The sequence below is a fragment of the Natrix helvetica genome (genome assembly GCF_964273705.1).
Source record: "Natrix helvetica genome assembly, chromosome: 1".
In the NCBI taxonomy this organism is placed as follows: domain Eukaryota; kingdom Metazoa; phylum Chordata; class Lepidosauria; order Squamata; family Natricidae; genus Natrix; species Natrix helvetica.
Window position 1 is genome coordinate 342117639 of NC_138548.1, and position 21329 is coordinate 342138967.

Below are 21329 nucleotides of genomic sequence, written 5' to 3' on the forward strand. Positions count from 1 at the left end.
AAAGTAATGGACAGTTATCTTACAGTTGTTCTGAGGGCAGAAAACACAGAATTAATATTGCTGATTTGAAACAATGCATAAGAAACAGAGACACACTTTGGTGTAAGTCAGGGTGTCCAAACTTGGGAACTTTACTTCAACTCCCAGAATTCCACAGCCAGCATGGCTGGCTGGGGAATTCTGGGAGTTGAAGTCCACAAGTCTTAAAGTTCCCAAGTTTGGACACCCCTGGTGTAAGTAGTTAAGGGTTAGGGCTAGACTGGGGGTTCTAGGCCTCCCTTATCCACGCAAGCCAGCTGGATGACTTTAGATCAATCATTTTTTCTCAGTCCAACCCACTGCCCAATGTTCTTGTTGTAGGGAAAATAGGAGCGAGGAGCAGTAGTTATATTTGCCTTGACTGAAATATTAAAAAAAAAAAGGCAACAGTTTATGGTTGGTGACATAGTCAGCCAGATGTTTAGACTGGATTGGGCATTTTTATCCACCTATCCAGTCCTTCCCAAGGATCTGGGATAGGTCGTTGTTGTTTAATGGTATTAGAAGTATTGTTGCAGGATGTAAACTATTCCAAGGGAAGCTGCTTTTTGCCATTGACTTTGTAATACCGATGGCATTCTAAATGTTTTGGAATTACACCTAAAGCACTTATTATTAGTAGTACTCTTTCTTTTCTTTTCTCTCTCCTTCCTTCCTTTTTCACAGTATTTCTATTTCTATTTGTAGGTATCTGTATTTCTTTAAATTTTTATTTTTTCAATTCTTCCTCTTCTGCCTTCCTGGTATTGCAATGGCTACTATCCAGACTTCATTTTTGTCTTTCTTATCAACAACTGGTGACCCTGGGGTATTGTGTGGCAGATGCTTGCTTGTTTAAATTCCACTAATCCACATCCTGATTAACAACCAAGCCTGCAGGTAAATACTAAAGAGTCTTTTTAAAACTATCCAGATCCAAAGTCTTCTGGAGTTGATTTTTCCTACATGTTGTCCTATATATGGTCTAAGTGGAGGCATACAATTGATATGAGGAGCTACCTGCCTCTGACTACATAGCTTTATTGTGAATACTCATATTCCCATAACCTCAACTTCTTTATATCATTTTGAATATACTGGGAACACTAGCTCAAAACCTGTGCAACATATATGCAATTTCCTCTGTTGGGTTTGTTACACTGCTATTTATAATAGCATAGGCATAGAAGAAGAAAAAGGGAATATAACGGAGAGATGTAACTCAGCAACCACCTATCAGAAAATTCTAGGAAATACCGATGCCCAATGGAAAAGACAAGAGTCATCACAAAACACTGGAATAAATTAAATGCTTAAGAAATACTTGCCCGTCTGCCCTGACCTCCCAGCTCATCGGCAGCGGTTTCCTTCTCCTCTTCTGGCTTCTCTTCCTTATCTGCAGCCTAAAAGAGAAAAAGAAGAAAACTTCAAAAGCAGTCACAACTGAGAGTAGATATGAGGAGTCAGATTCTTGGGGGCAATATGCTGACTCTGTAAACCGCTTAGAGAGAGCTGCAAAAGCACTGTGAAGTGATATATAAAGCCATACGTGCTATCGCTATATGAGGGCCATCACTTGAGACCTTTCCAGAAAAGGTCCAGGGGAAAAAAAAAAGGATTCATTCTAGAATTAATGACCTCAACTTATCCAGAATGATGGGGGCATTACCTCATTATCGCTCACTGCAGCGGGACCCTCAGAGACTTCCTCGGTTTGGGGGTTGCTGTTCTCATCTGAGGCTGCACTCTGCTGCTCCAGTTCCTTACGCCGGGCTTTCCGGCGCCTAGTTTCTGCTCCAATCAGAGTGTCTAGAACAGGTGGAGGTAGTTGTTCTATGGGGTTCAGGCTCCGCTTTTGCACAGGACAATTCCGGTTTCCTTTGTGGCAGGCACAATCCACTTTATAATTGCTGTTCCACCACAAGAGATAGGAAAGCATTGTTAGTATCATTCTTCAAAACCTCAAGAAATTATGTTATTTATTTATTAAAATCTATGTAGCTCCCCCCCCCCAACTCACTATCACACAACTCTGGGCAGCTTACGACAAAATAAAAGTGAGACTACGAAACGGTGAAACAATAAACATGACGATTAAAATTATTTGGGCCAAATGTCTAGGAAAGAAGGGGTCCTATCACGTGAGATGCTTCAGAATTTTTTCCCCTACAAAATAAATAAATAAAGTAAAAAGGAATAATACGGAGGGAAGGGTGATAATAAGGGAACAACACCAAGAGAACTTACCAGATATTATACTCATAATCAAAGGCAATGGTGACCTCTGCATCTTTGGCAATGGAAGCAACCGCATATATGCACAGGTGAATCATCCCATCTGCAATCACATGACGAACCTGCAATATAAAGAGAGCGCTGCTAACACACTACAGCCAGGCATTGGTCTTACTGCAAAGGTGCACATTTCTCACAATTCTAAAAACCAGCTCCTGCAGTGGCTGGTTGCTCCTGAAGATCAAGATTATCCACCCAAAATTGCACCTGAAACTGAAAAGGAGTGCTCTGCCATCCAATGTGGAATTTTATTAATGAGAAATGCACAAGCACACACACAAATCAAAATGTCACCTATTAACGACACCAGAAAGTACTAGTTCTCCCCCCCCCCCCCCTGCTGCAGCAATCCCAGGAAACAAGCTTTTTTTTTTCTATAGCTCTGGCACTATAAAATTCACAGGGCATAGTCTGAGTCCTCTGCACTTAATTGGCATGGGATTATCTCTGCTTGATTTGTAGAGCATAAACTCAAAATCACATTTTGCCAAATACTAAAGGCCACATAAGCACCGCCGTTTACCTCTGCGTTTGGTGTACAGGAACGCCTGATGAATCTGGCATCATTTCCAAAAGTGCGGGCATCCACACACATCTCAACACTATTAAATTTGGAGTAAAATAGCACAAAGGGATACGGCCTGAGGAAGAAGAAAGGGAAGGGGGAAAAAAAAGAACAGCATTTTAACCTCCTGGCAAACATCACCCACCCGGTGCAACCTTTACAGATGACCTGATGCGCCCCTGCATGCATTTGCCCATCTGATCTTTTATTTAAGCATAAATTGCCTATAGAAAAAAAAATGACTCATGTTATCTTCAACTAATTCAAAATCTCAGCGGGAGGGCATTGTGTTTTGTTTTTCAAGAAACAGCAATAACAGAAAAACTGTTCTCTCCCCCCTCCCCCCAACAGGCCTCTATTCCGCAATTATTTGGGGCTCTTACTTTTTGAAGAAATGACCATTGACCTCGAACTGCTGTCTTAGCATCACCTTCCCACGATATTCAATTATAAGGGTATCTGCAGCCATATCTCTCGCGGCCCTCAAAAGCTTTCGGTGCTTCTGAACCCTCGTGACTCTCCCCAGCTGAAGCTGTGAAGGTTGAAAATAAGAATAGAGGACCCAAATTCATTAAAAAAAAAAAAACAACGACAACCCACAATCCTACTTCTGTACTTGAAAACAATCTTATTGAACGTGGATAAGTAGGATAGGGATAAAAGTATTGTCATAATTAAACCTCCCCCAACTCTTTCAGGCAAGGAAAGTGCACTTCCAAGTGCAGAAAGAACATCTCGGCAATGCCCCCCCATGCAATCTAAGAATACCACTGACTTCTCTCTCGCTACTTTTGGATATACTTCTTACCTGCATTTGGGATCCGATAACCGTATTGTTACAGGCCAGTTCAGTCTTATTGATTGTGTCCAGCACAGCCGCCTTGCCCGCAAATTCTTTATTAGCATTTAGATGACGCTCTAGGAGATTTTGCACATCGGCGCTGTATTGGTTTGTGAAGGCTTCTTCATACTGATCGGTCCAGAGTCTAATGCGGTTTTCCCACCCCTCTGTGGTATTCTCATCCAGGGCGTGGGCTTCTGAAGGAGAATTCTGTATCAAACCACAGAGTCAGTTCAATGGCTGAATGGTTTGGGGCCCTACAAAAGACACTTAGGACTTTTTGAAATGGCCCTTTGCTTAAAAAAAGCTACAGAAACAATATCCTCATTCTTAATTAGAGCTAATCAAACACAATTTAAAGGCTGTCCTGGAAAAACTGGTGATAGGTGAAAAACTACTAGGAAATCAAGAATTGGAAGAAAATGCTTGCAAACCCATTCCCAAATATGACGAAATATCCCCAGCCATCTTTAACGGTGCCTCATTCTTTCCTATTCAGCAAGCAGGATACTGTAAGCCCTTGACACTGACTTACTAAATTAATGCTACCCAATTCCATGTTATAGAGCAGCTTTTAAAGTGATGATGCTATTTACAAAATCAACGGCGGACATAGGCAGTATACTTGGAACCTGGTTGCAAAGGTATTTATCAGATTTACGCATGGATACTCACCTTCATCCGCAAAGATTTCCGTGAACCTTCTCTAAAAGCCTGTCAAGCGCAACAAGAGAAATCTCCATCAGTATTTATATCTTGGACATCTGAGCTTCTGTTCAATAAAAGGTTACATTTTCTTTAATATAAAGGGGGAAGGGCCGAGAAACTACAATGCATAAAACTGGAAAAGCCATCGACCTCCGTTTATTTTCATTACACTCCTCCCACAAACAGTCATCTCTTCCAGGACTTCACCAACCTAGAAATATTGATGGCTCTCTTTCCATTTATGCTGATCTTCAAATATCTATCCTATTCAAAAATCAATTGGACAACAATTGTATGCAGAAAGAATAGTGTACAGGTAGTCCTAGACTTATGATAACAACTAAGCCCAAAATGTATGTTGCTAAGAGTGTTGAGAGTTTTGCCCCATTTTACAACTTTTCTTGCTACATTTGTTAAGTGAATCCCTACAGTTGTTAAGTTAATGACTCGGTTGTTAAGTGAATCTGGCTTCCTCCATTGGTTTTTCTTGTCAGAAGTTTCCAAAAGGGGATCACATGACTCCAGGACACTGCAACAGTCATAAATACGAACTCATTGTCAACATCCAAATGTAAATCACATGGCCATAGGGATGCTGCAATGGTCACAAGTGTGAAAAATTGTCAAATCTTTTTTCAGTGCCACTGTAACTTTGGTCATTAAACGAACTGTTGTAAATCGCGGACTACCCGCGTTTCACTCTATTATACCTAGGAAGCCTCCTTCAAGTTCTGCTATGCTGCATCATTGTGGCCATGGGATATTCTTAGGAGAAACGAGTGAAGGAACCCTAGAAGCAGATGCCAATGGTATACATTCCTACTAAGGTCAACCAATGTGTGAGGGGAATTTTGTCCCAATTTTACAACCTTTCTTGTCACCATTAAGCGAATCGCAGAATCATTGGCTTCCCCATCGACTTTGTTTTGTAAGAAGATTGCAAAAGGTGATCACGTGACCCCAGGGCATTGCAACTGTATGTGTGGGTCATTTACCAAGTGTCCAAATTTTGATCACATGACCATGGGGATGCTACAACGGCCGTGTCAGAAACAGTCATAAGTCTTTTTTTTTTTCAGCATACCATTGTAATTTTGAATGGTCACTAAATGAACTTTGTAAGTCGAGGTAGTATCTGTGTTGGGCAAAAAGCTACAGAAAGATGGTGGAGGCAGGTGATTATTTTACTGACAATGGCAAATGCATAATTTCTAAGTGTTCAAAAGAAGGCAATGGTATACCACTCCTACATTTTACAGGAAAACCACACGAAGAGACAAGATAAACGTGATTGACAATATTGGGCTGGATGACCAGCCTTCAAGGTTGTTGGCATTCAACATGCTACTGAGGAAGGGCTGAAAACCTTTTGGAATGCTAACCATTTTTATGTCCTGGAAACATTCAAGTTTTTGAGATGTCCTGCTGTCAAAAAAAAAAAAAAAAAGAAGAAGAAGAAGATGTGAAGACACAAAGACAGAATTACAGTGGGAAAACGAAGCATAAGAAGCACGAACATGAGAAAGCTCAACCCAACGATAGATTAAATGAATCAATTGCACATCCACATCTCAGGAACCATTGAATCGAAATGGACGGAAATTAAGACATTCTTCAGTCAGAAGATCACGCTGCTTACTACACAGGACCATGGAAACAAAGAAAAGAAATGGCACTGCTTTCATAGAAAGGATACAGCAAAGGCAGTATTTGGGTACAACAGAGTCAGTGACCATATAATATAAATCAAAATTTGCAGACAACCCTGCAACATAATGAAGGTCCACGTTTATGCTCCAACCGCTGTTGGAAGAAAAAAAAGGAGGAAGGTTGATTTTATGGCCAAGTTCAAACTGGTAAAAATTGTGCAAACAAGATATGTTTCTTAAGGTTGGGAACTCAAATGCCAAAACTGAAAAGTAGTCAGGAGGAAGAAAATGCTGTTAGGAAACAGCAGGAAAACAGTTAGGAAAATGCTGGCTTAGGAAAACAGAAGTTAAGCAGGAGAATGACTACCCAATGACTCTTTCTGTCAATCCAATGATTTCTTCATTGCTAACAGAGTTTTAAAACTATCAAACCCACAGCTATGTACACTGACATCACCAGATGAAACACACAGAAATCATGTTGACCATGTTATTGGGGCAAAAAGAGGTGGAAGAATAATTCTCACTTCTAATAGCAAAGACGTGGCCAGCGGCTGACTGTGTTACAGACTCTGGGATTCCAAGCCAAGCTACGGAAAAAGAACAAAGCCAACCAGTTTTCCACAATAGGATTTTGAGCACATACCCACCATTTTCAAGAAGAACATCAGGAATCACTCTGAAGTGCTGAACCTCACTGATAGGGAACCAGAGGAACTGTGGAATGAAATCAAAGAAGCTGTTAAGGATGAATGTGAAAAAGAGACTGCCAAAGACCAAGAAACAGAAGAAAGCAAACTGGGTGTCAGAACAGACGGTGGAAACTGCCAAGAGAAGAGAAGCCAGAACGAAGAAAGACAAAAGATCTCAGGAAGAAATTTAACAAAGAACTTCAAGGGAGCGGTTAGAAGAGAGTTAAAAAAGCAGTATTATAATGGCGTCTGGAAATATACTGAACACGGCAATAGGTATATGGAAAAACAAGAAAAGCTTTCTAAAAGATCTCCAAACTCAGAAAGATGTTCTAATGTCAAATTGGTATGTTAAAGGATACCAATAGGAACCGATTCTAAGAAAATAAAACAACGATGGGTAGAATATATTGAAATTGTGTAGAGATTTCATCAATGATTTAGAAAATATTCCCTATTTACAAGATGATCTAATACTACTACTTGAACTCAGAAAAGTACTCCAGTCATATAACCAGTCAGAAAACTATAGAAATTGATGGAATATCTACAAAAAATTGGCAAGGAACAGAAGAACCGGTAAAAGTGTTAACTAAATGATGCCAGCACGGTCTGGAGAATCACACAATGGCTAGGAAATTGGTCAACCAATATCAAAGAAAGGAAACTTAATTTAGTGTCCAAAGTATCATATATTTTAATTTTACATGCTAGCAAAATAATGCTTAGGATTAGCCAATGTAATTTAGAATCCTACAGAAAAAAAGAGATCCTAGATATTCAAACTGATTCTGACTATTATAGATAGGTCTTCATGAGCACGTCAAGTTGACAGGCATCCTATAGGCATTCTGATTTCATTGTCTTCATGAAAAACCCATACATAAGACAGGAAGTCACAGCTCATAACACGGCAAAACAGACTGGCTCCAAGTTAGGGAAGGAGTAAAATCACAGTGTAAACACTACTTGCACAACTTATATGCTGAATATAAATATAAATATAAATATAAATATAAATATAAATATAAATATAAATATATATATATATCGAAAGTAGCTGAAATTGGAAGACAAGCATGGTTTCAAAACTGGAAAAAGAAATAGAACACCATGCACCATGCTGACTGTTCTGATAGCTGAAAATACAAATGAACTGCAAGCTCCAGTAATGAAAGTCAAGGAGCACAATGAAAAATGAAACTAAGAATAACTATAAAGAAAACTACTACTGATAACAGGCACAGCAATAGGAAAGTGAAAAGGTGAATAACTTTTTTTTTAGGATTCGCTATCAACAATAAAAGAACCAGCAGACAAGAGGTATGCTGCAGACTAGCACTTGATAAATTAGCAAATGAAGCCCTTGAAAAAGCTATTCAGATGCTGTGATGTATCTATACCTACAAAGATCAGGATTGTGCTGCAGGCAATAGTTTTTCCTCCGGCACTCTATGGAAGCGAAGGTTAGATAGAAATGATAGGAAAATATCAATGTTTTAGAACTCAAAGAGAAAAACCAGCAGCAACGTGGATAAACTTGAGTACAACGGTGATTGATGCATCCCTGGGAGACCCGAAGGACCAGGTTGGGAACAGATGATCCAGAAAGAGGTCCATCCATGCGGTTGCTAAGAATCAATCCCAACTTGACACACAAATTTGAATCAAATCAGATAATTCATTTGCAAAATGCAATACCCAAACCAAAATATTTTATAGGATGTATAGCTTCTCCCAAATTAAATGAAAGTTAGTGCCTATGAACTGCTGCTTGATGTACTAAAAGTAAATTAATTAACACACAGAACTAGTACTTTGTAGCTACAATTGTAATAGGCACCAACATACAAAAGACACCTCCAGAGTCACCTGCCTGTTGCAGTGACCCTCCCATTTTGTAAACTGAAAAAAAAATGTAGTTAGAACGTATTGTAAAGCAGCAGCTTTCAGTAGATCCTCATGTCTAAGAATACCTATGTTGAATCTAGAGATATTTTCAGAAAATAAAAACGCTGTGTTGATATGTGACCACTTGGGAAAAAATGAGGAAAAGTGGGGTGTGGGTGGATAATAAATGCTGTACAGGATTAGAAAGTAGGGAAGGTCTCAGGGACTGAATGACCATTGACTTACCTGAAGGGTTGTCTTCTGGGTGCTGCGAAGGAGAGTCCTGTTGGAACTGTTGCGTGCTGAGAAGTCCAATAACAAATCCAATTCCAAACAAGTTGTAACTATATCCAAATGGGCAGTCCATAACCCTGCACTGAACAGCGGAGACAGACCCCAGAGTGGGGTTGGACTCTCCTTCGCAGCGCCCAGAAAACGACCCTTCAGGTAAGTCAATGGTCATTTTCCTGGGCACTGCTCTGGAGAGTCCAAGCAAGGGACATACCCAAGCTAAATGTCACTAGGGCGGGAAACAGTCGAGTTCAGGGCCTCTCCGCTGGTATGAATGCCCTGAAGGACTCATCTCCCAAAAGCCCCTTCTGCAGAAGCAAATTTGTCCAATTTGTAGTTCCGAACAAACGGAGAGGAAGTCCAAGTGGCTGCTCTGCAAATTTCCTCAATTGGCGCTTGAGTCGCCCAGGCTGCCGTGGTGGCGGCACTTCTTGTAGAATGTGCGGTGATATGGCTTGGCACTGGTTTAGACTGGAGAACGTGGGTGAGAGTAATGCATGCCTGCAACCACCATCCAATGGTAGATGAGGAAACTTTGCGGCCTTGAGATGCATGTTGAAATGAAACGAAAAGTGATTCGGAACGCCAAAACGCAGCTGTGCGCTTGATATACTTGCGGAGTGTTCTACGGACATCAAGCATGTGCCATCTTTTCTCCTTAGGATGTTTGTGATCCGGACAAAAATCCGGGAGAATGACCTCCTGGCCTGGTGGAACCAGGAGTTAATCTTAGAAATAAATGTTGGGTCCAGTCGGAGGACCACCCTGTCCGGTTGTATCAAGCACAAGTCCTCGCGAACTGACAGGGCTACCAACTCTGAAATACGCCGTGCAGAAGTGATGGCAATTAAAAAAGCGGTTTTAAACATCAAATGCTTAAGGCTGGCGGTACGAAGCAGTTTGAATGGTGGACCAATCAGGGCCCGTAAGTCTACGTTGAGATCCCATGATGAGTATCTGTGGACCACTGGGAGCCTCAGGTTGATTGCACCCCTCAGGAAACTACGGATAGTGGGATGACTTCCAAGGGATGAGTGGTCATCTGGGGCAAGTATCATGGATAACGTGCCCACCTGACGCCTGAGTGTGTTAAGCGCCAGGCCCTTGTCTAGTCCATCTTGCAAACAGTCCAATATTTGTGGAACGGTAGCCGAGGTCACCGTTACGGCATGAGGTGTACACCAGGTGTCAAATGATCTCTAGGTGGCGTCGTAGATCGTGGTCGTGGAGGGCCGTCTGGACGCTTGAATGGTGTGGATGACCTTGGTGGAGAGGCTGCCCCTGCTCAGGAGGTCCCTCTCAAGTGCCAGACGGCTGTAGCCACTGGGGCTCCAGATGTTGAAGCACCCCCTGGCTGAGAGAGACCTTGTGTTGGGGAATCTGCCAAGGAGGATTGACGGAGAGACTCACCAGGTCGACGAACCAGGTTCATCTGGGCCAGAACAGGGCTATGAGCAGGCCCTCCGCTACCTCCGACAGGCTCTTCCGGATGACTCTGGGAAGAAGAGAAAATGGGGGAAACGCATATAGTAGACCCGACAGCCATGGACAGCGAAAGGCATTGACCCCCTTTGGCTTGTGGAGTGTGGTACCTGGCGAAGAACATGGGAAGGTGTGTGTTCTCTGGGGTGGCAAATAGATCGATCAGCGGGCGGCCAAACCTCTGAGATAGGCGGTGGAACAGGTCCGGATGTAGTCGCCACTCTGAATGGTCAACCGTGGCCCTGCTCAACCAATCTGCCTGGATGTTGTTGACTCCAGATATGTGCTCCGCCTGTATTGAGCACAGGTGCCCCTCCGCCCACCTTCCCAGGGACTCTGCCTCTGCTATCAGAGACCTGGAACGCGTGCCCCCCTGGCGGTTTATGTGCGCCTTTGCCACCACATTGTCTGTAAGTACCATCACGTGATGATCTCGAATGTCGTTGAGGAAGTGAACAAGAGCTAACCTCACCGCTCTCAACTCGCGCCAATTGATGCTGTGCGTTGCCTCAGCTGGAGACAACTTGCCCTGCACAATCTGTTTGTGAAGGTGGGCTCCCCAGCCATAAAGGCTGGCATCCGTTGTGATGGTGAGACGATCCGGGTCTTTGAAAGGGTGCCTTTCGCTAGGGCGGGAGACAGCCACCACCTGAGGGAATGACATACCTTCGGGGAAACCTGCACCAACGTCGTGGAGCTGCTTTCGTTGGTCCTCTGGTAAGGTAGAAGGAACCACTGTAGAGCCCAAGAGTGAAGCCTCGCTCAAGGCATGATGGACAGGCAGGATATTATTTTCCCTAAGAGCTGGGACAATTGCATGACCTTGGCGTGGGAGGACTGCTGCACCTGCAGGACCTGTTCCTTGAGGCTCGCCACTCGCTCTGGTGACAGGAAGACCTGACAGTCCACGGTGTCGATGATGGTGCCTAGGTGCTGTAATCTGGTCGTCGGTTGTAGATGAATTTTTTCTAAGTTGATGGAGAAGCCATGGTCTTGAAGGATCCTCATCGTGTAATTCAGGTCTTGCGTTGCCTGCTGGTGTGACGACGACTGGATGAGGACGAGCAAGGCCCTGTACTGGTAGTGGCAACCTGCATAAAAGAATCTCAGGAACCTGCGGTGAGCTTTGCGAATGGGGACGTGGTGGTAGGCCTTTTTGAGATCTATGGAGGTTAGCCCGTCCCCTGGCCTGATGCAGCCCAGGATTGACTGAAGGGACTGCATCTTGAACCTCCTGTAAGCTATATGATGGTTTAGCTTCTTTAGGTCGAGGATTCCCCTCCAACCCCCGGAATACTTTGGGACTAGGAATAGAATGGAGTAAAGCCTGTCCCTTCCTGACCTGACGGAACCTGTTCTAAGGCCCTGATGTCCCTGAGATGAAGGATCTCCTGTTCCATGAGAGCCCTCTTGACGGGACACGAGGGGGTCAGGCAACGAATGTAGTGGCGCGGGAGAGGGGAAAGGAATTCGAAGGTCAGACCTATGCGAATTGTTTGTAGGATCCACTGGTCCGACGTGATCCACTCCCATTGGGCGTGGAACAGCTGGAGACACCCTCCTATGGGAGCCGTCCGTTGGTGATCACTTATATCTCTTGAAAGGCCTGGAACCAGACCCCCCTCGAAAGGGGCGTTTGGAAAAATTCTGCTGGCGACCCCTGTCACGAAAGGGTGGACGGTCCTGGGACCTGTCGGTGTGCTGTGAGTAGGGACGACGGAAGGAACCGGAGCTGGTGGAGGGCTGTTTTCCAAAAGGGCTGCCTCCTGTAGGAGTTTGAACCCTTCCGGTCAGATTTCTTAAATGACCGATGGTATGATCTTCTTTTTGTCCTTGTTTTCCAGAAGGACCGGATTCAGGACCTCCCAGAAAAGCTTGTCCCCTTTAAAGGGGGCAGATGCAAGCTTCCACTTCGACCGCATGACAAGTTCCAGTGTCTGAGCCATAAAAGGCGACGTGTGATGTTGGAAGCCAAGACCCTAGATGCAAATTTAGCAGCGTTCAGGGTGGCGTCAGTGGTGTACTCCGTCGCTGCAATGATTTTATTGACATCCTGTCTTAATTTGATATCCCCGACTGGAATTTTGGTGAGTAATTGCCTCAGCCCTAGAAAGGAAGGACGCAGAGGCAGACGTTTTAATTGCCCAAGCCGCCACCTGATGAATTTTATGACAGGCATTCTCAGCTTTTTTGTTCTCTGCCTTGATCTCCTTGAGATCATCAGGTGGGAGCACAGAAGAGGAGGTAAGTGCTGCCACAGGAGGGTCTACAGGTGGCAATTTTAGTAGGTCCTCTAGACTTGCATCCACTGTGTACAATTTCTTATCATTACCGCTAGGTGTAGCAAGGGTGCCCGGTTGTGCCCACTGCTTCTGCACAACGTTAAGAAACAACTTGGGAACAGGTACTATCTCTTGCACCGGCACCGGCTCCTCGAAGAGCCCTTCAGAAAGATCCGCAGGGTCAGGAGCTGCCTGAGTTGGGGGGTGGAACCCAAGCGGGTCTTAGCCTTGTTTAAAATAGTCTTGAAATTGACAAGCTTAAACAAACCAGAAATGGCGGATTTGTCGGAAACAGCTTCTTCGTTCCCCGAGAACTCAGGTTCCCGTCTGGGGAGGATGACCTCTTCTCAGTCGGAATCCTCACTGGCCAGGGAAGAATGGGAAGACTGAGGTGGATGGGCCAAGGACACCTCTTGAGAGGGATCCTGGGCCGGCAGAGGCTGGGACTTTTGTGGGTGCTTGGCCCGCTGCAGCATGCCCGCCTCTATGCCCTGGGAAATGACCTTGGCTATGACATCTTGCATCTCTGCTGAGAGGTTGGGACCCTGATCCTCCACAGGCCGAACCCTGGAAGAAGGTTGGGCGACCGGCTGCTGGGGCACCAGAGGACCCACAGGAGCTGACTCTTCCTCAAAGTCTGAAGGACAAGCAAAGAGATCAGCCTGGTCTGCCATCGAAGGTCCTGGGGAACCTGCCATGGCAAGGGAAGCAGTGGGAGAAAACTCCTGCCCTTACTCTCAGAAATGGGATGCTCCTGGCTGGGCTGGGCTTCCAGAGAGGGCTCCCTAGGAGACACCGGCTTAGAGGCCTGTAGGAATGAAGAGAAACTCTAAGCGCATCCACTGGGCTGACTGAATTGAAAAAGCTGAGGATAGTCAGCACCAGAGGCGTGGCTTAAAGTTTCAATTCAGTCCTGGGCAGATTGGCTGTATTTAACCCTTGCTTGCTTGGACTCTCCAGTGCAGCACTCAGGAAAAAGAACGTTGGTCTTACCTGAACATGTCTTTTAAGTAGAGTAGAGGGAGGGGTCACTCGAGGGTTAACACAGCCTGATTGGTCCATTAGACTGAGAGAAAACTTCTTAACCTTCTGTCTCTCCTATTGGTTCCCAGTTTCCTCGATGGCAAAGGTCAGCATCTGAAATCAAACACACGAAGAACCGGGAAGCGCCCGGCCCTCTCCCCACCCGCCCCCTGTCTAACTAACTAGGGCGGGATGTGACCCCTCCCTCTACTCTATTAAAAGACACGTTCAGGTAAGACCAACGTTCTTTTTCCAGTAGAGTAGAGGGAGGGGTCACTCAAGGGAGATACCTAAGCTACGTCCCAGGGAGGGCAGACAGGGGCCCAGGGGGAGGGACAGCCGCCACCCGCTGCAGGATGCGCCGGCCAAATGACGCCTCAGCCGAGGCGTAAACATCTAACTGATAATGGCGTATGAAAGGAGTCAGGGAAGCCCAAGTAGCCACCCGACATATGTCCTCAAACGGAGCTCTGGTAACGGTGCTACGAGTGGAGTGCGCCGTAATACCTGAAGGGGGAACCTGACCAGCAGCCTCGTATACCGCTACTATGGCTTGTCGCAGCCACCTACCGATAGTGGAGGAGGAAACCTTAGTCCCAAGAGACCCCGGCTGGAAAGACACGAAGAGTGCCTCTGTCCTACAGATACCCCTCGTCCGCCTCAGATAAATGCGGAGGGCGCGTCGGACGTCCAACCTGTGCCATAAACGCTCCCTCCCGTGGGATGGATTAGGGCAAAAGTTAGGTAAAACAATCTCTTGGGCCCTATGGAAGGGAGTATTCACCTTCGGAAGGAATGCCGGATTGAGTCGAAGGACCACCCTGTCCTGGTGGAAAAGACAGAGGTTGTCCCGGGACGAGAACGCTCCTAACTCCGATATGCGCCTGGCCGAGGTAACGGCCACCAGAAATGCCACCTCAAGGGTGAGCAAGTGTCTATGAACCGTTCGAAGGGGTTCAAGCAGGGCTTCTGTTAGGGCCTGAAGGACCAGGGGGAGGTCCCAAGTCGGAAATCTGTGGACCGGCAGATGTCTGATATTCGCCCCTGGGGAATCTGTGAGTGAGGGAGACTCCGCCCGCCTGGGACTCCGGTATGATCTGGAGGGAGATACCGAAGGGGGACTGAAACCCCTCCAGGGCGGGGGGGGGGGGGAAGGACCAGGAATGGGCTCAAACGGAGAACTGGACCTAGATCTGGGCCTGTCTCTCAGCCCAAAGGTTTTCTCCAAGGCCTTCAGGCGTCTCAACTCGTCCTTCTCAGTGGCCCTTGAAGGCCTCTGTGCAGCCATGGGTTTAGAGGATGATGATCTGGCCCTGAGTTGGTCAGATGGGCCCTCCCTTTCATCCTGGGCCGGGGTAGGCTAGGCCTGGCCCGACTCCAAGCGCGTCGCCATCGCCCTAGTCACTTGTCCGGCCAGTAGGCCCTTGGAATCCTCCTGGGCCTGTGGAAGAGTGGCTCCTGCTGCTGACCTGGTCTTGCTGAGTAATAGGTCCCTGGCGCGCCGTTCAGCAAGGCTGCAGGGACCACGAGGCTTCAGCGCTGCTGGTCAGCTCAGCCAAGAAAATGCGCCAGTGGGCTAGTCGGCCTGGCGCACGTGGCGGCCCTCAAAACGGCCGCCGGAGCCTCATGCCCGTTTGTCTTTGGGCTGCCGCGGTAACTAGCCTCCTCGCGGCTCGCCCTGCTGCTTTCTGAGGTCGCCCGAGCTCTTGAATTCGGCACGGCTTGAAAAAGGAGGGGCCAGGGCTGGAAGGCTGCCGGCAAGGCGATCGGAGCCAGGTGGCTTCGTTTCACGCGCTTTTGCGCGCTGCTGCTTGTCCAGGGCCCCTCCCTTCCTGCAGCTCGATCTTCAGCCTCACAAGTGAGGCGCGTTGCGGGTGGCAAAAAAAACAAATGGCTCCCGAAGCTGCAGGGGTTGCCCGGCACGCCCGTCAACCCGGGAATCAGACCAGGGCACCCAGCCCGCGGACAGGGAGACAGAAGATCGCCCCACGGGGCTCTCCCTGACCGCTGGGGACAGAAACCAAGCTGTCCGTTTGGGCGCAGTCACTAATTTAAATTTTAGAGTAGCCAATGTTCCAAATTGAATTACTACACTAACTAGACAAAAAAAAAGTTTAAAGAGATTTACTGAATTTTCCTATCTAAGGAACCAAGCAACCCAGTGCTTGGACCAAAAGACTGAGAGGAAACTGGGAACCAATAGGAGAGACAGAAGGTTAAGAAGTTTTCTCTCAGTCTAATGGACCAATCAGGCTGTGTTAACCCTCGAGTGACCCCTCCCTCTACTGTACTGGAAAATGCTAGGTTGTTCTGTACATGTGTAGACCTGGCAAAACCCTTCCCAACACTCCTTCAGTTTTCAGGGAAGTGTATAAAATTCTGTGCTTGAATCGTTCTCTGCACAGAATGGCTGTTTTCAGGTGGTCCGTGGCTGAACTGCAGTGATGGAGAGGAAGAGCAGGAAGCAAACCAAGGGCCTCTCAAGCCGCTGAGTGGGGGGGGGGGGGAAGGGAAGGGCGAGGCTGGTGCTTATCTTCCCTCTGTTCACTTAGCAGCAACCTAACAAGGCACTCTTTTCTGACTGACTGGCCAGCCTGCTTTTCCATGTATCACATCCTTGGTTTTTTTCCCTGCTCTCCACCCAGAATATGGGTTTTGGGTCTAGACAGTCATCAGAGGACGTAGTACATAACAGGACAGAATCAATTATTAACCAGTTTATAAGGTTACGTCTCCAAATGGCTCAGTGCTTTTAAGTGTGGTGCTTAAAATTAAAAAAAAAACAACCCAATGGTGTTTTGTTCTAATGACAAAGCATGATAATCACCCTGAAATAATACAATGGATAAGGATATTAAAAAAACATTCCCCCTGGAAGAGTGTTTATTTCTTACCACTAATTAAGATAGGTCTGCATGGACACGTTAAAAACATTTGTCATGTAACTACAGAGCTGGTGCAAATGTAAGTCGCTCACCAAGCATCCGAAGATACTTCTACTTACTTTGTGTATTTCCAGACTTGAATAATTAAGCTTACAGAGATTAAACGTCACAATTTAAATGCTTTCAATGATAGCTGCTATTATTACAACTCATTTGTGCAAAGTCTCAGCAGTATTTCTATAACTTGTGCTCTAAGAATTTATCAATAATTAGCTTATAAGCAAGTTTAAAACTGTGAGGCTGAGAAACTCATGACTTTACATTCTTCTGTGCTCCTACTGTGAAAATACCGTATTAAATATACATATTTGCTTTCTAGCACCTACTGTGAATGGAAAGGACACAACACAACACAACCAACACTGAAGGGTCTTTTTTCCAATGTTCCAGTAAACTTTTCAATTCCCATCAAACATCACTTTTGCAAGCGATAAAGACAATATTAAGAGACCCTGAGGTCATTAAGTTTAATTCCCTGATTGGTGCAAGAATCCAAATTCATGTATGTCCTAAGATTGGTTGTTCAACCTCCATCTAATTTCTGCAAAACTACTTTTTCTTTCAAATAGCTGCTTTGTGGCACCTCTATTACTGCCCATAATCATTTCTGAGAGATGCTTAGAGACATTTAAATCATGTGTTAGGCCAGTTTAAGAGTGTGGCTTTGTGTTTTGTAACACAGGCCTCATTTTATATCCTTGCTGGGCAAACTACTTTTACTCCCAAATTTACCATTCTGGGAAAAGAGCATGTGACTGGCCACACCCATCATAAAATAATGCTGTGATCCTGACAGTAATTTTATGAATGGGCAATTCCAACCATCCACTCGCCCACATAGCCACAGTTTACTCATCATGTCCACGGAGTTGTATTTGAATTCCAAATTATTATCATTTATTAAATCTGTGTGCTGCCCATCGTGCCATAAGGCGGCTTGTGGCCCAAAAGAATAAACTTTCAAAATTTGTACCTGCTACATCAGCCATAGTATTCAGCCTGTGGAAATTCAGATCAAAAGTCTAAAATTTTGAGCTAAAGAGTTTATTAGGGAAACAGAAGGTTTAACTAGGGAACAAACTGAAATCAGACAAATCAACATTTTATTTAACCATATTCCATTGGGATACTGGTAACACATTCAAAAAATGAGCAAAGTGCTCAGCATTAATCTCAATGCCTTTGACTGATTGACTAAAACCGTATGAGTTATTTGCCAGGTTATTATTATAAAATAAATAGATTAAATTATGCTTCTTTTTAATGAATCATTTTTCCTTCTGGGCAAGCTATGCCCCTGCCCTCATATACAGCTCTGCAAGAGGTTCCCCCCACAGCCAAAATGAAGCACAGAGTGACTTTCTTGTGCATTTGGTCTGTAATGTTTACTACTAGTCCACATGAGGAGAAAGTCTGCCCAACCTAAAAGCTAACACCCGTGAATGTTTTCTTTCTCCTTGGTAGAAGGTTATGTGTCACTTGAGGAAGATGAATGGGGGGGGGGGGAATCTAAGCCAAACTCCAAATCTCTTGCTTAGCAAATGCCTTGAGACTCCAACAGCCATTTCTGTTCACATACCTTGATTTTTTTAGCTTTTGGTGCTGTACGAGCTCTCTCTGTATTCCTTTTTCTCTTTTTAGGTTTGGTTCTACAGACGCGATTGACTGTCAGAGTGATGCTCGTAGGAGTGTGTTGTGTAGCAGTATACAACACTGTGGAGGGAGAGAGCTCCTCATCCCAGCTCTCTGTTGCACTGCTATCTCCACCTACAAAGGAAAATATCACACTGACAACTTTCATAATTTGGAGAAATTGTCACACTGCTCTTCAGCTGGACTTTAAAGAAGAGATGCCGTGCTGCCCGCCTTTCATGATAACAACTTGCACTGTATTACTACAGGGAAGGAGACATAGTAAATACTTTCGACCAGGACAAATGCTGATTCATAAATCTTAGTGATCTGTTTGCAGTAAATAGACTGAACTTACCTGACACGTTGTCTTGCTTCCGGCGACGAAATCTGATTACTTTCCCCCTGCCAATTCCCCTACAAAAGAAAGACAAGGCATCTGATACTGGCACTGCCAATGGCAGCACTGCCTAAAATGAAAGTGGACTACAGTGACTTGGATCTTCAGTGGAATGCCAGCTGACTTCATCTTGAAGAGTTACATAAACTTTACGTGCCTTTAATGGCTATCAGAACTTTATTTATCAACATGCTAGGCCATTTCTTCAACCATTAATGCGTTATGCAACCAACGCACTTTCCATACTCCCAAAGAATGTTGTCTTCTGGTTCTAGAAAGAAGAATTCATAAGCTTAAAGAGTATGAAAGTGTGACAATTAAATATTCTGGGCTAGGGATAATCTGAAGGGGTAAGAAAGACTCCAAAGTGTCCCTCTGAAACCGAGACTCCAATTTCACTTCTATATGAGAATCTCTGATAATGCTAATCTCTTCTTCAACTATAACTCTAAACGTGATTAGAAAAATATATCTAACCCCATAGTAAAATCCAGGAGAGATTACCAATTATATTTGGCTGGCTGAAACAAGGAAGTATCTTTGGCAAATTTCACCTAATTGGCTTGCACTGTTTTATCTCTGTGTTGTGGAATGCTTGCTTTTTTCTTTTCTTTTTACTCGCTGCCAATTAGTTCCTTTGCTCCATACCACAATAATGAATCACAGGCTGAGCCAATGGAAATTAAGAGAATGGTCCACAAGATGATAATCTTGAAACCTCCTTCACATTTCTCATTGAGTTGGTTACCCACACACCTAGAACGTACCTGCATTTTTCACACTTGATGAGGAAGCCATCTTGGGAGAGACTGCAGTGACACCAGCTAGGAATAGATTCTGCCTCTGAAGAGCTCTCTGTGTCACCAGAATTCTCCTCATCATGTGAGTGCAGGCCATTCAGTTCTGCACGTGGGATGATGGTCTGGACAGGGGGAGAAGCAGGAGGGGTCGGAGGAGGTGGAGCTCCATAATTATGATCCTAAAAACAAATGTTTGCATCAGTGCTGTTTTCAATTTTGGGTAAGAATAATAATAAAAAGAAAAGGAACGGCTTATAAAATTCCGCAAGCTTTACTAATGCATTGCAAAGCCTAAAGAAGCACACAGAAGCTTGGAAGGTGATCAAATATATGATAACAAGGATCATACACTTAATCTGGGATTCAATCTAAAACTAAGTGAATAATTGTTTGCTCTATTCAACCCAAGGAGTTTCCTGAAAAATGAACATATTTTCTAAGCACCTAAGCAAAAGGGGATAAAAAAAAAGAAAAGTGGACTTTGGGAAACTTCAAGATTGGTTAAAAATACACACAAATACACACATACACACGCACACACACACAAAGCTAGCACATTAGGAAAGGAAAAAGCCCACAAATCAACTGAATCAGGATGGGACACAAGTAGGAGTACATATAAAGATGCAAGAATTTTGCACAATTGAACATAAGAAGCCTGCAAGCAAAGTCATACAAACCTCCTGATTCTGAAAATATTATGGTTTATGATATACATAAACATAAATATTTTCATTAAAAAAATAAAATAAAACAGCTCTTAGAAATTCCCCTATAGCTTTCTCTCAGTAAAACCACAAAAATGCCTCTTCGTCTAAGCCAGTTTGCAATAAGCTTTCCACAAATATATATTTTAGGGGGGGGGGGGGGAATCCAAAACTACACTGCAAATGCCCTCCAAAAAGATCTCTAGCTCAATCATGTTGAAGCTGGGAGGGGAAGAAATGGGCTTGATAAAGTACGAATCTACTGCAGATAACAGAGAAGGTACTCACTGCATAAGGCAGCCCTCGGTAGCTGTGCCTCTGGGAGGCCCCGTAGCCGTGATTTGCATACACATTCTTCTCACTAACAGCTGGGCTAGCTTCGACAGACTCTGGGCTGCAAAAAGGGCCAACAGCAGAACCCATCAGTAGAGGAAGTGGGTCTTTCCCCCACATAATTAGCCAGATCTCAGAGCTCTCTCGTGATGCTAAACCATCATCTAGCCAAGAATGGACACACCTTGGGAGAACAGGAGGGGCAGAACCCATGAAAGCTATGGCATAAGGAAGGGAGAAAAGGCTCGGGACTGGCATATGGTTTCAAAGTTGGTATTCAGTAAGAGACAACGGGAGCAGAAAAGGGTACTTGAATACCAATCTTTGAATCACTTGTTAGTTACTTATACATTGCATCGGAAGGTGAATTTTGAATTATTCCTCATCTACTTGACTTATTTTGTAATCACAGCTCTGAGTCCAGTCAGGTTACAAAGTTTATAAACCTCTGATTTAGCTGAATATTCCCTTCCAGGCCGCAAAATCTTCTTATTGCTTCTCCTTAATGCACACACACATCTAGATACAGTTTCTTCGTGACAGAAATTTGAGTAAAGTTGGCAAGAAAAGACCCTGAATATTTCATTTAGTAAAATCTGCAATGTGTGGAGTATCCAGCTTCCTCACCCAATCATGTGAGGAGCAGCATACCTATAATCTCTACCACTGGAGAGAAACAGCAGGTTTCTACCACAAGAGGGCAGAAAAAAGCAACTTAAAATGTACAAAACTAGCGGTTAGTGAAAAGCTATGGGAGTCCTTGTTGCAGAAAAGGA

The 21329-nt window shown here is 44.6% G+C and overlaps 1 protein-coding gene across 3 annotated transcripts in view; it reads right to left on the bottom strand.

The window, feature by feature from the left end:
• SETD5 (SET domain containing 5) overlaps positions 1-21329 on the bottom strand; it is a 73270-nt gene that overhangs the window by 24878 nt on the left and 27063 nt on the right. For all 3 annotated transcript variants that reach the window (XM_081937033.1, XM_081937031.1, XM_081937032.1), the window contains exons 3-13: positions 20509-20614; positions 19481-19692; positions 18672-18730; positions 18261-18448; positions 4395-4433; positions 3687-3929; positions 3262-3410; positions 2837-2954; positions 2266-2375; positions 1688-1928; positions 1347-1421 (exon numbers count right to left, since the gene is read on the bottom strand). In XM_081937033.1, coding sequence (XP_081793159.1) covers positions 1347-1421; positions 1688-1928; positions 2266-2375; positions 2837-2954; positions 3262-3410; positions 3687-3929; positions 4395-4433; positions 18261-18448; positions 18672-18730; positions 19481-19692; positions 20509-20614 — 1540 coding nt within the window. The remainder of the gene's footprint in view (positions 1-1346; positions 1422-1687; positions 1929-2265; positions 2376-2836; positions 2955-3261; positions 3411-3686; positions 3930-4394; positions 4434-18260; positions 18449-18671; positions 18731-19480; positions 19693-20508; positions 20615-21329) is intronic.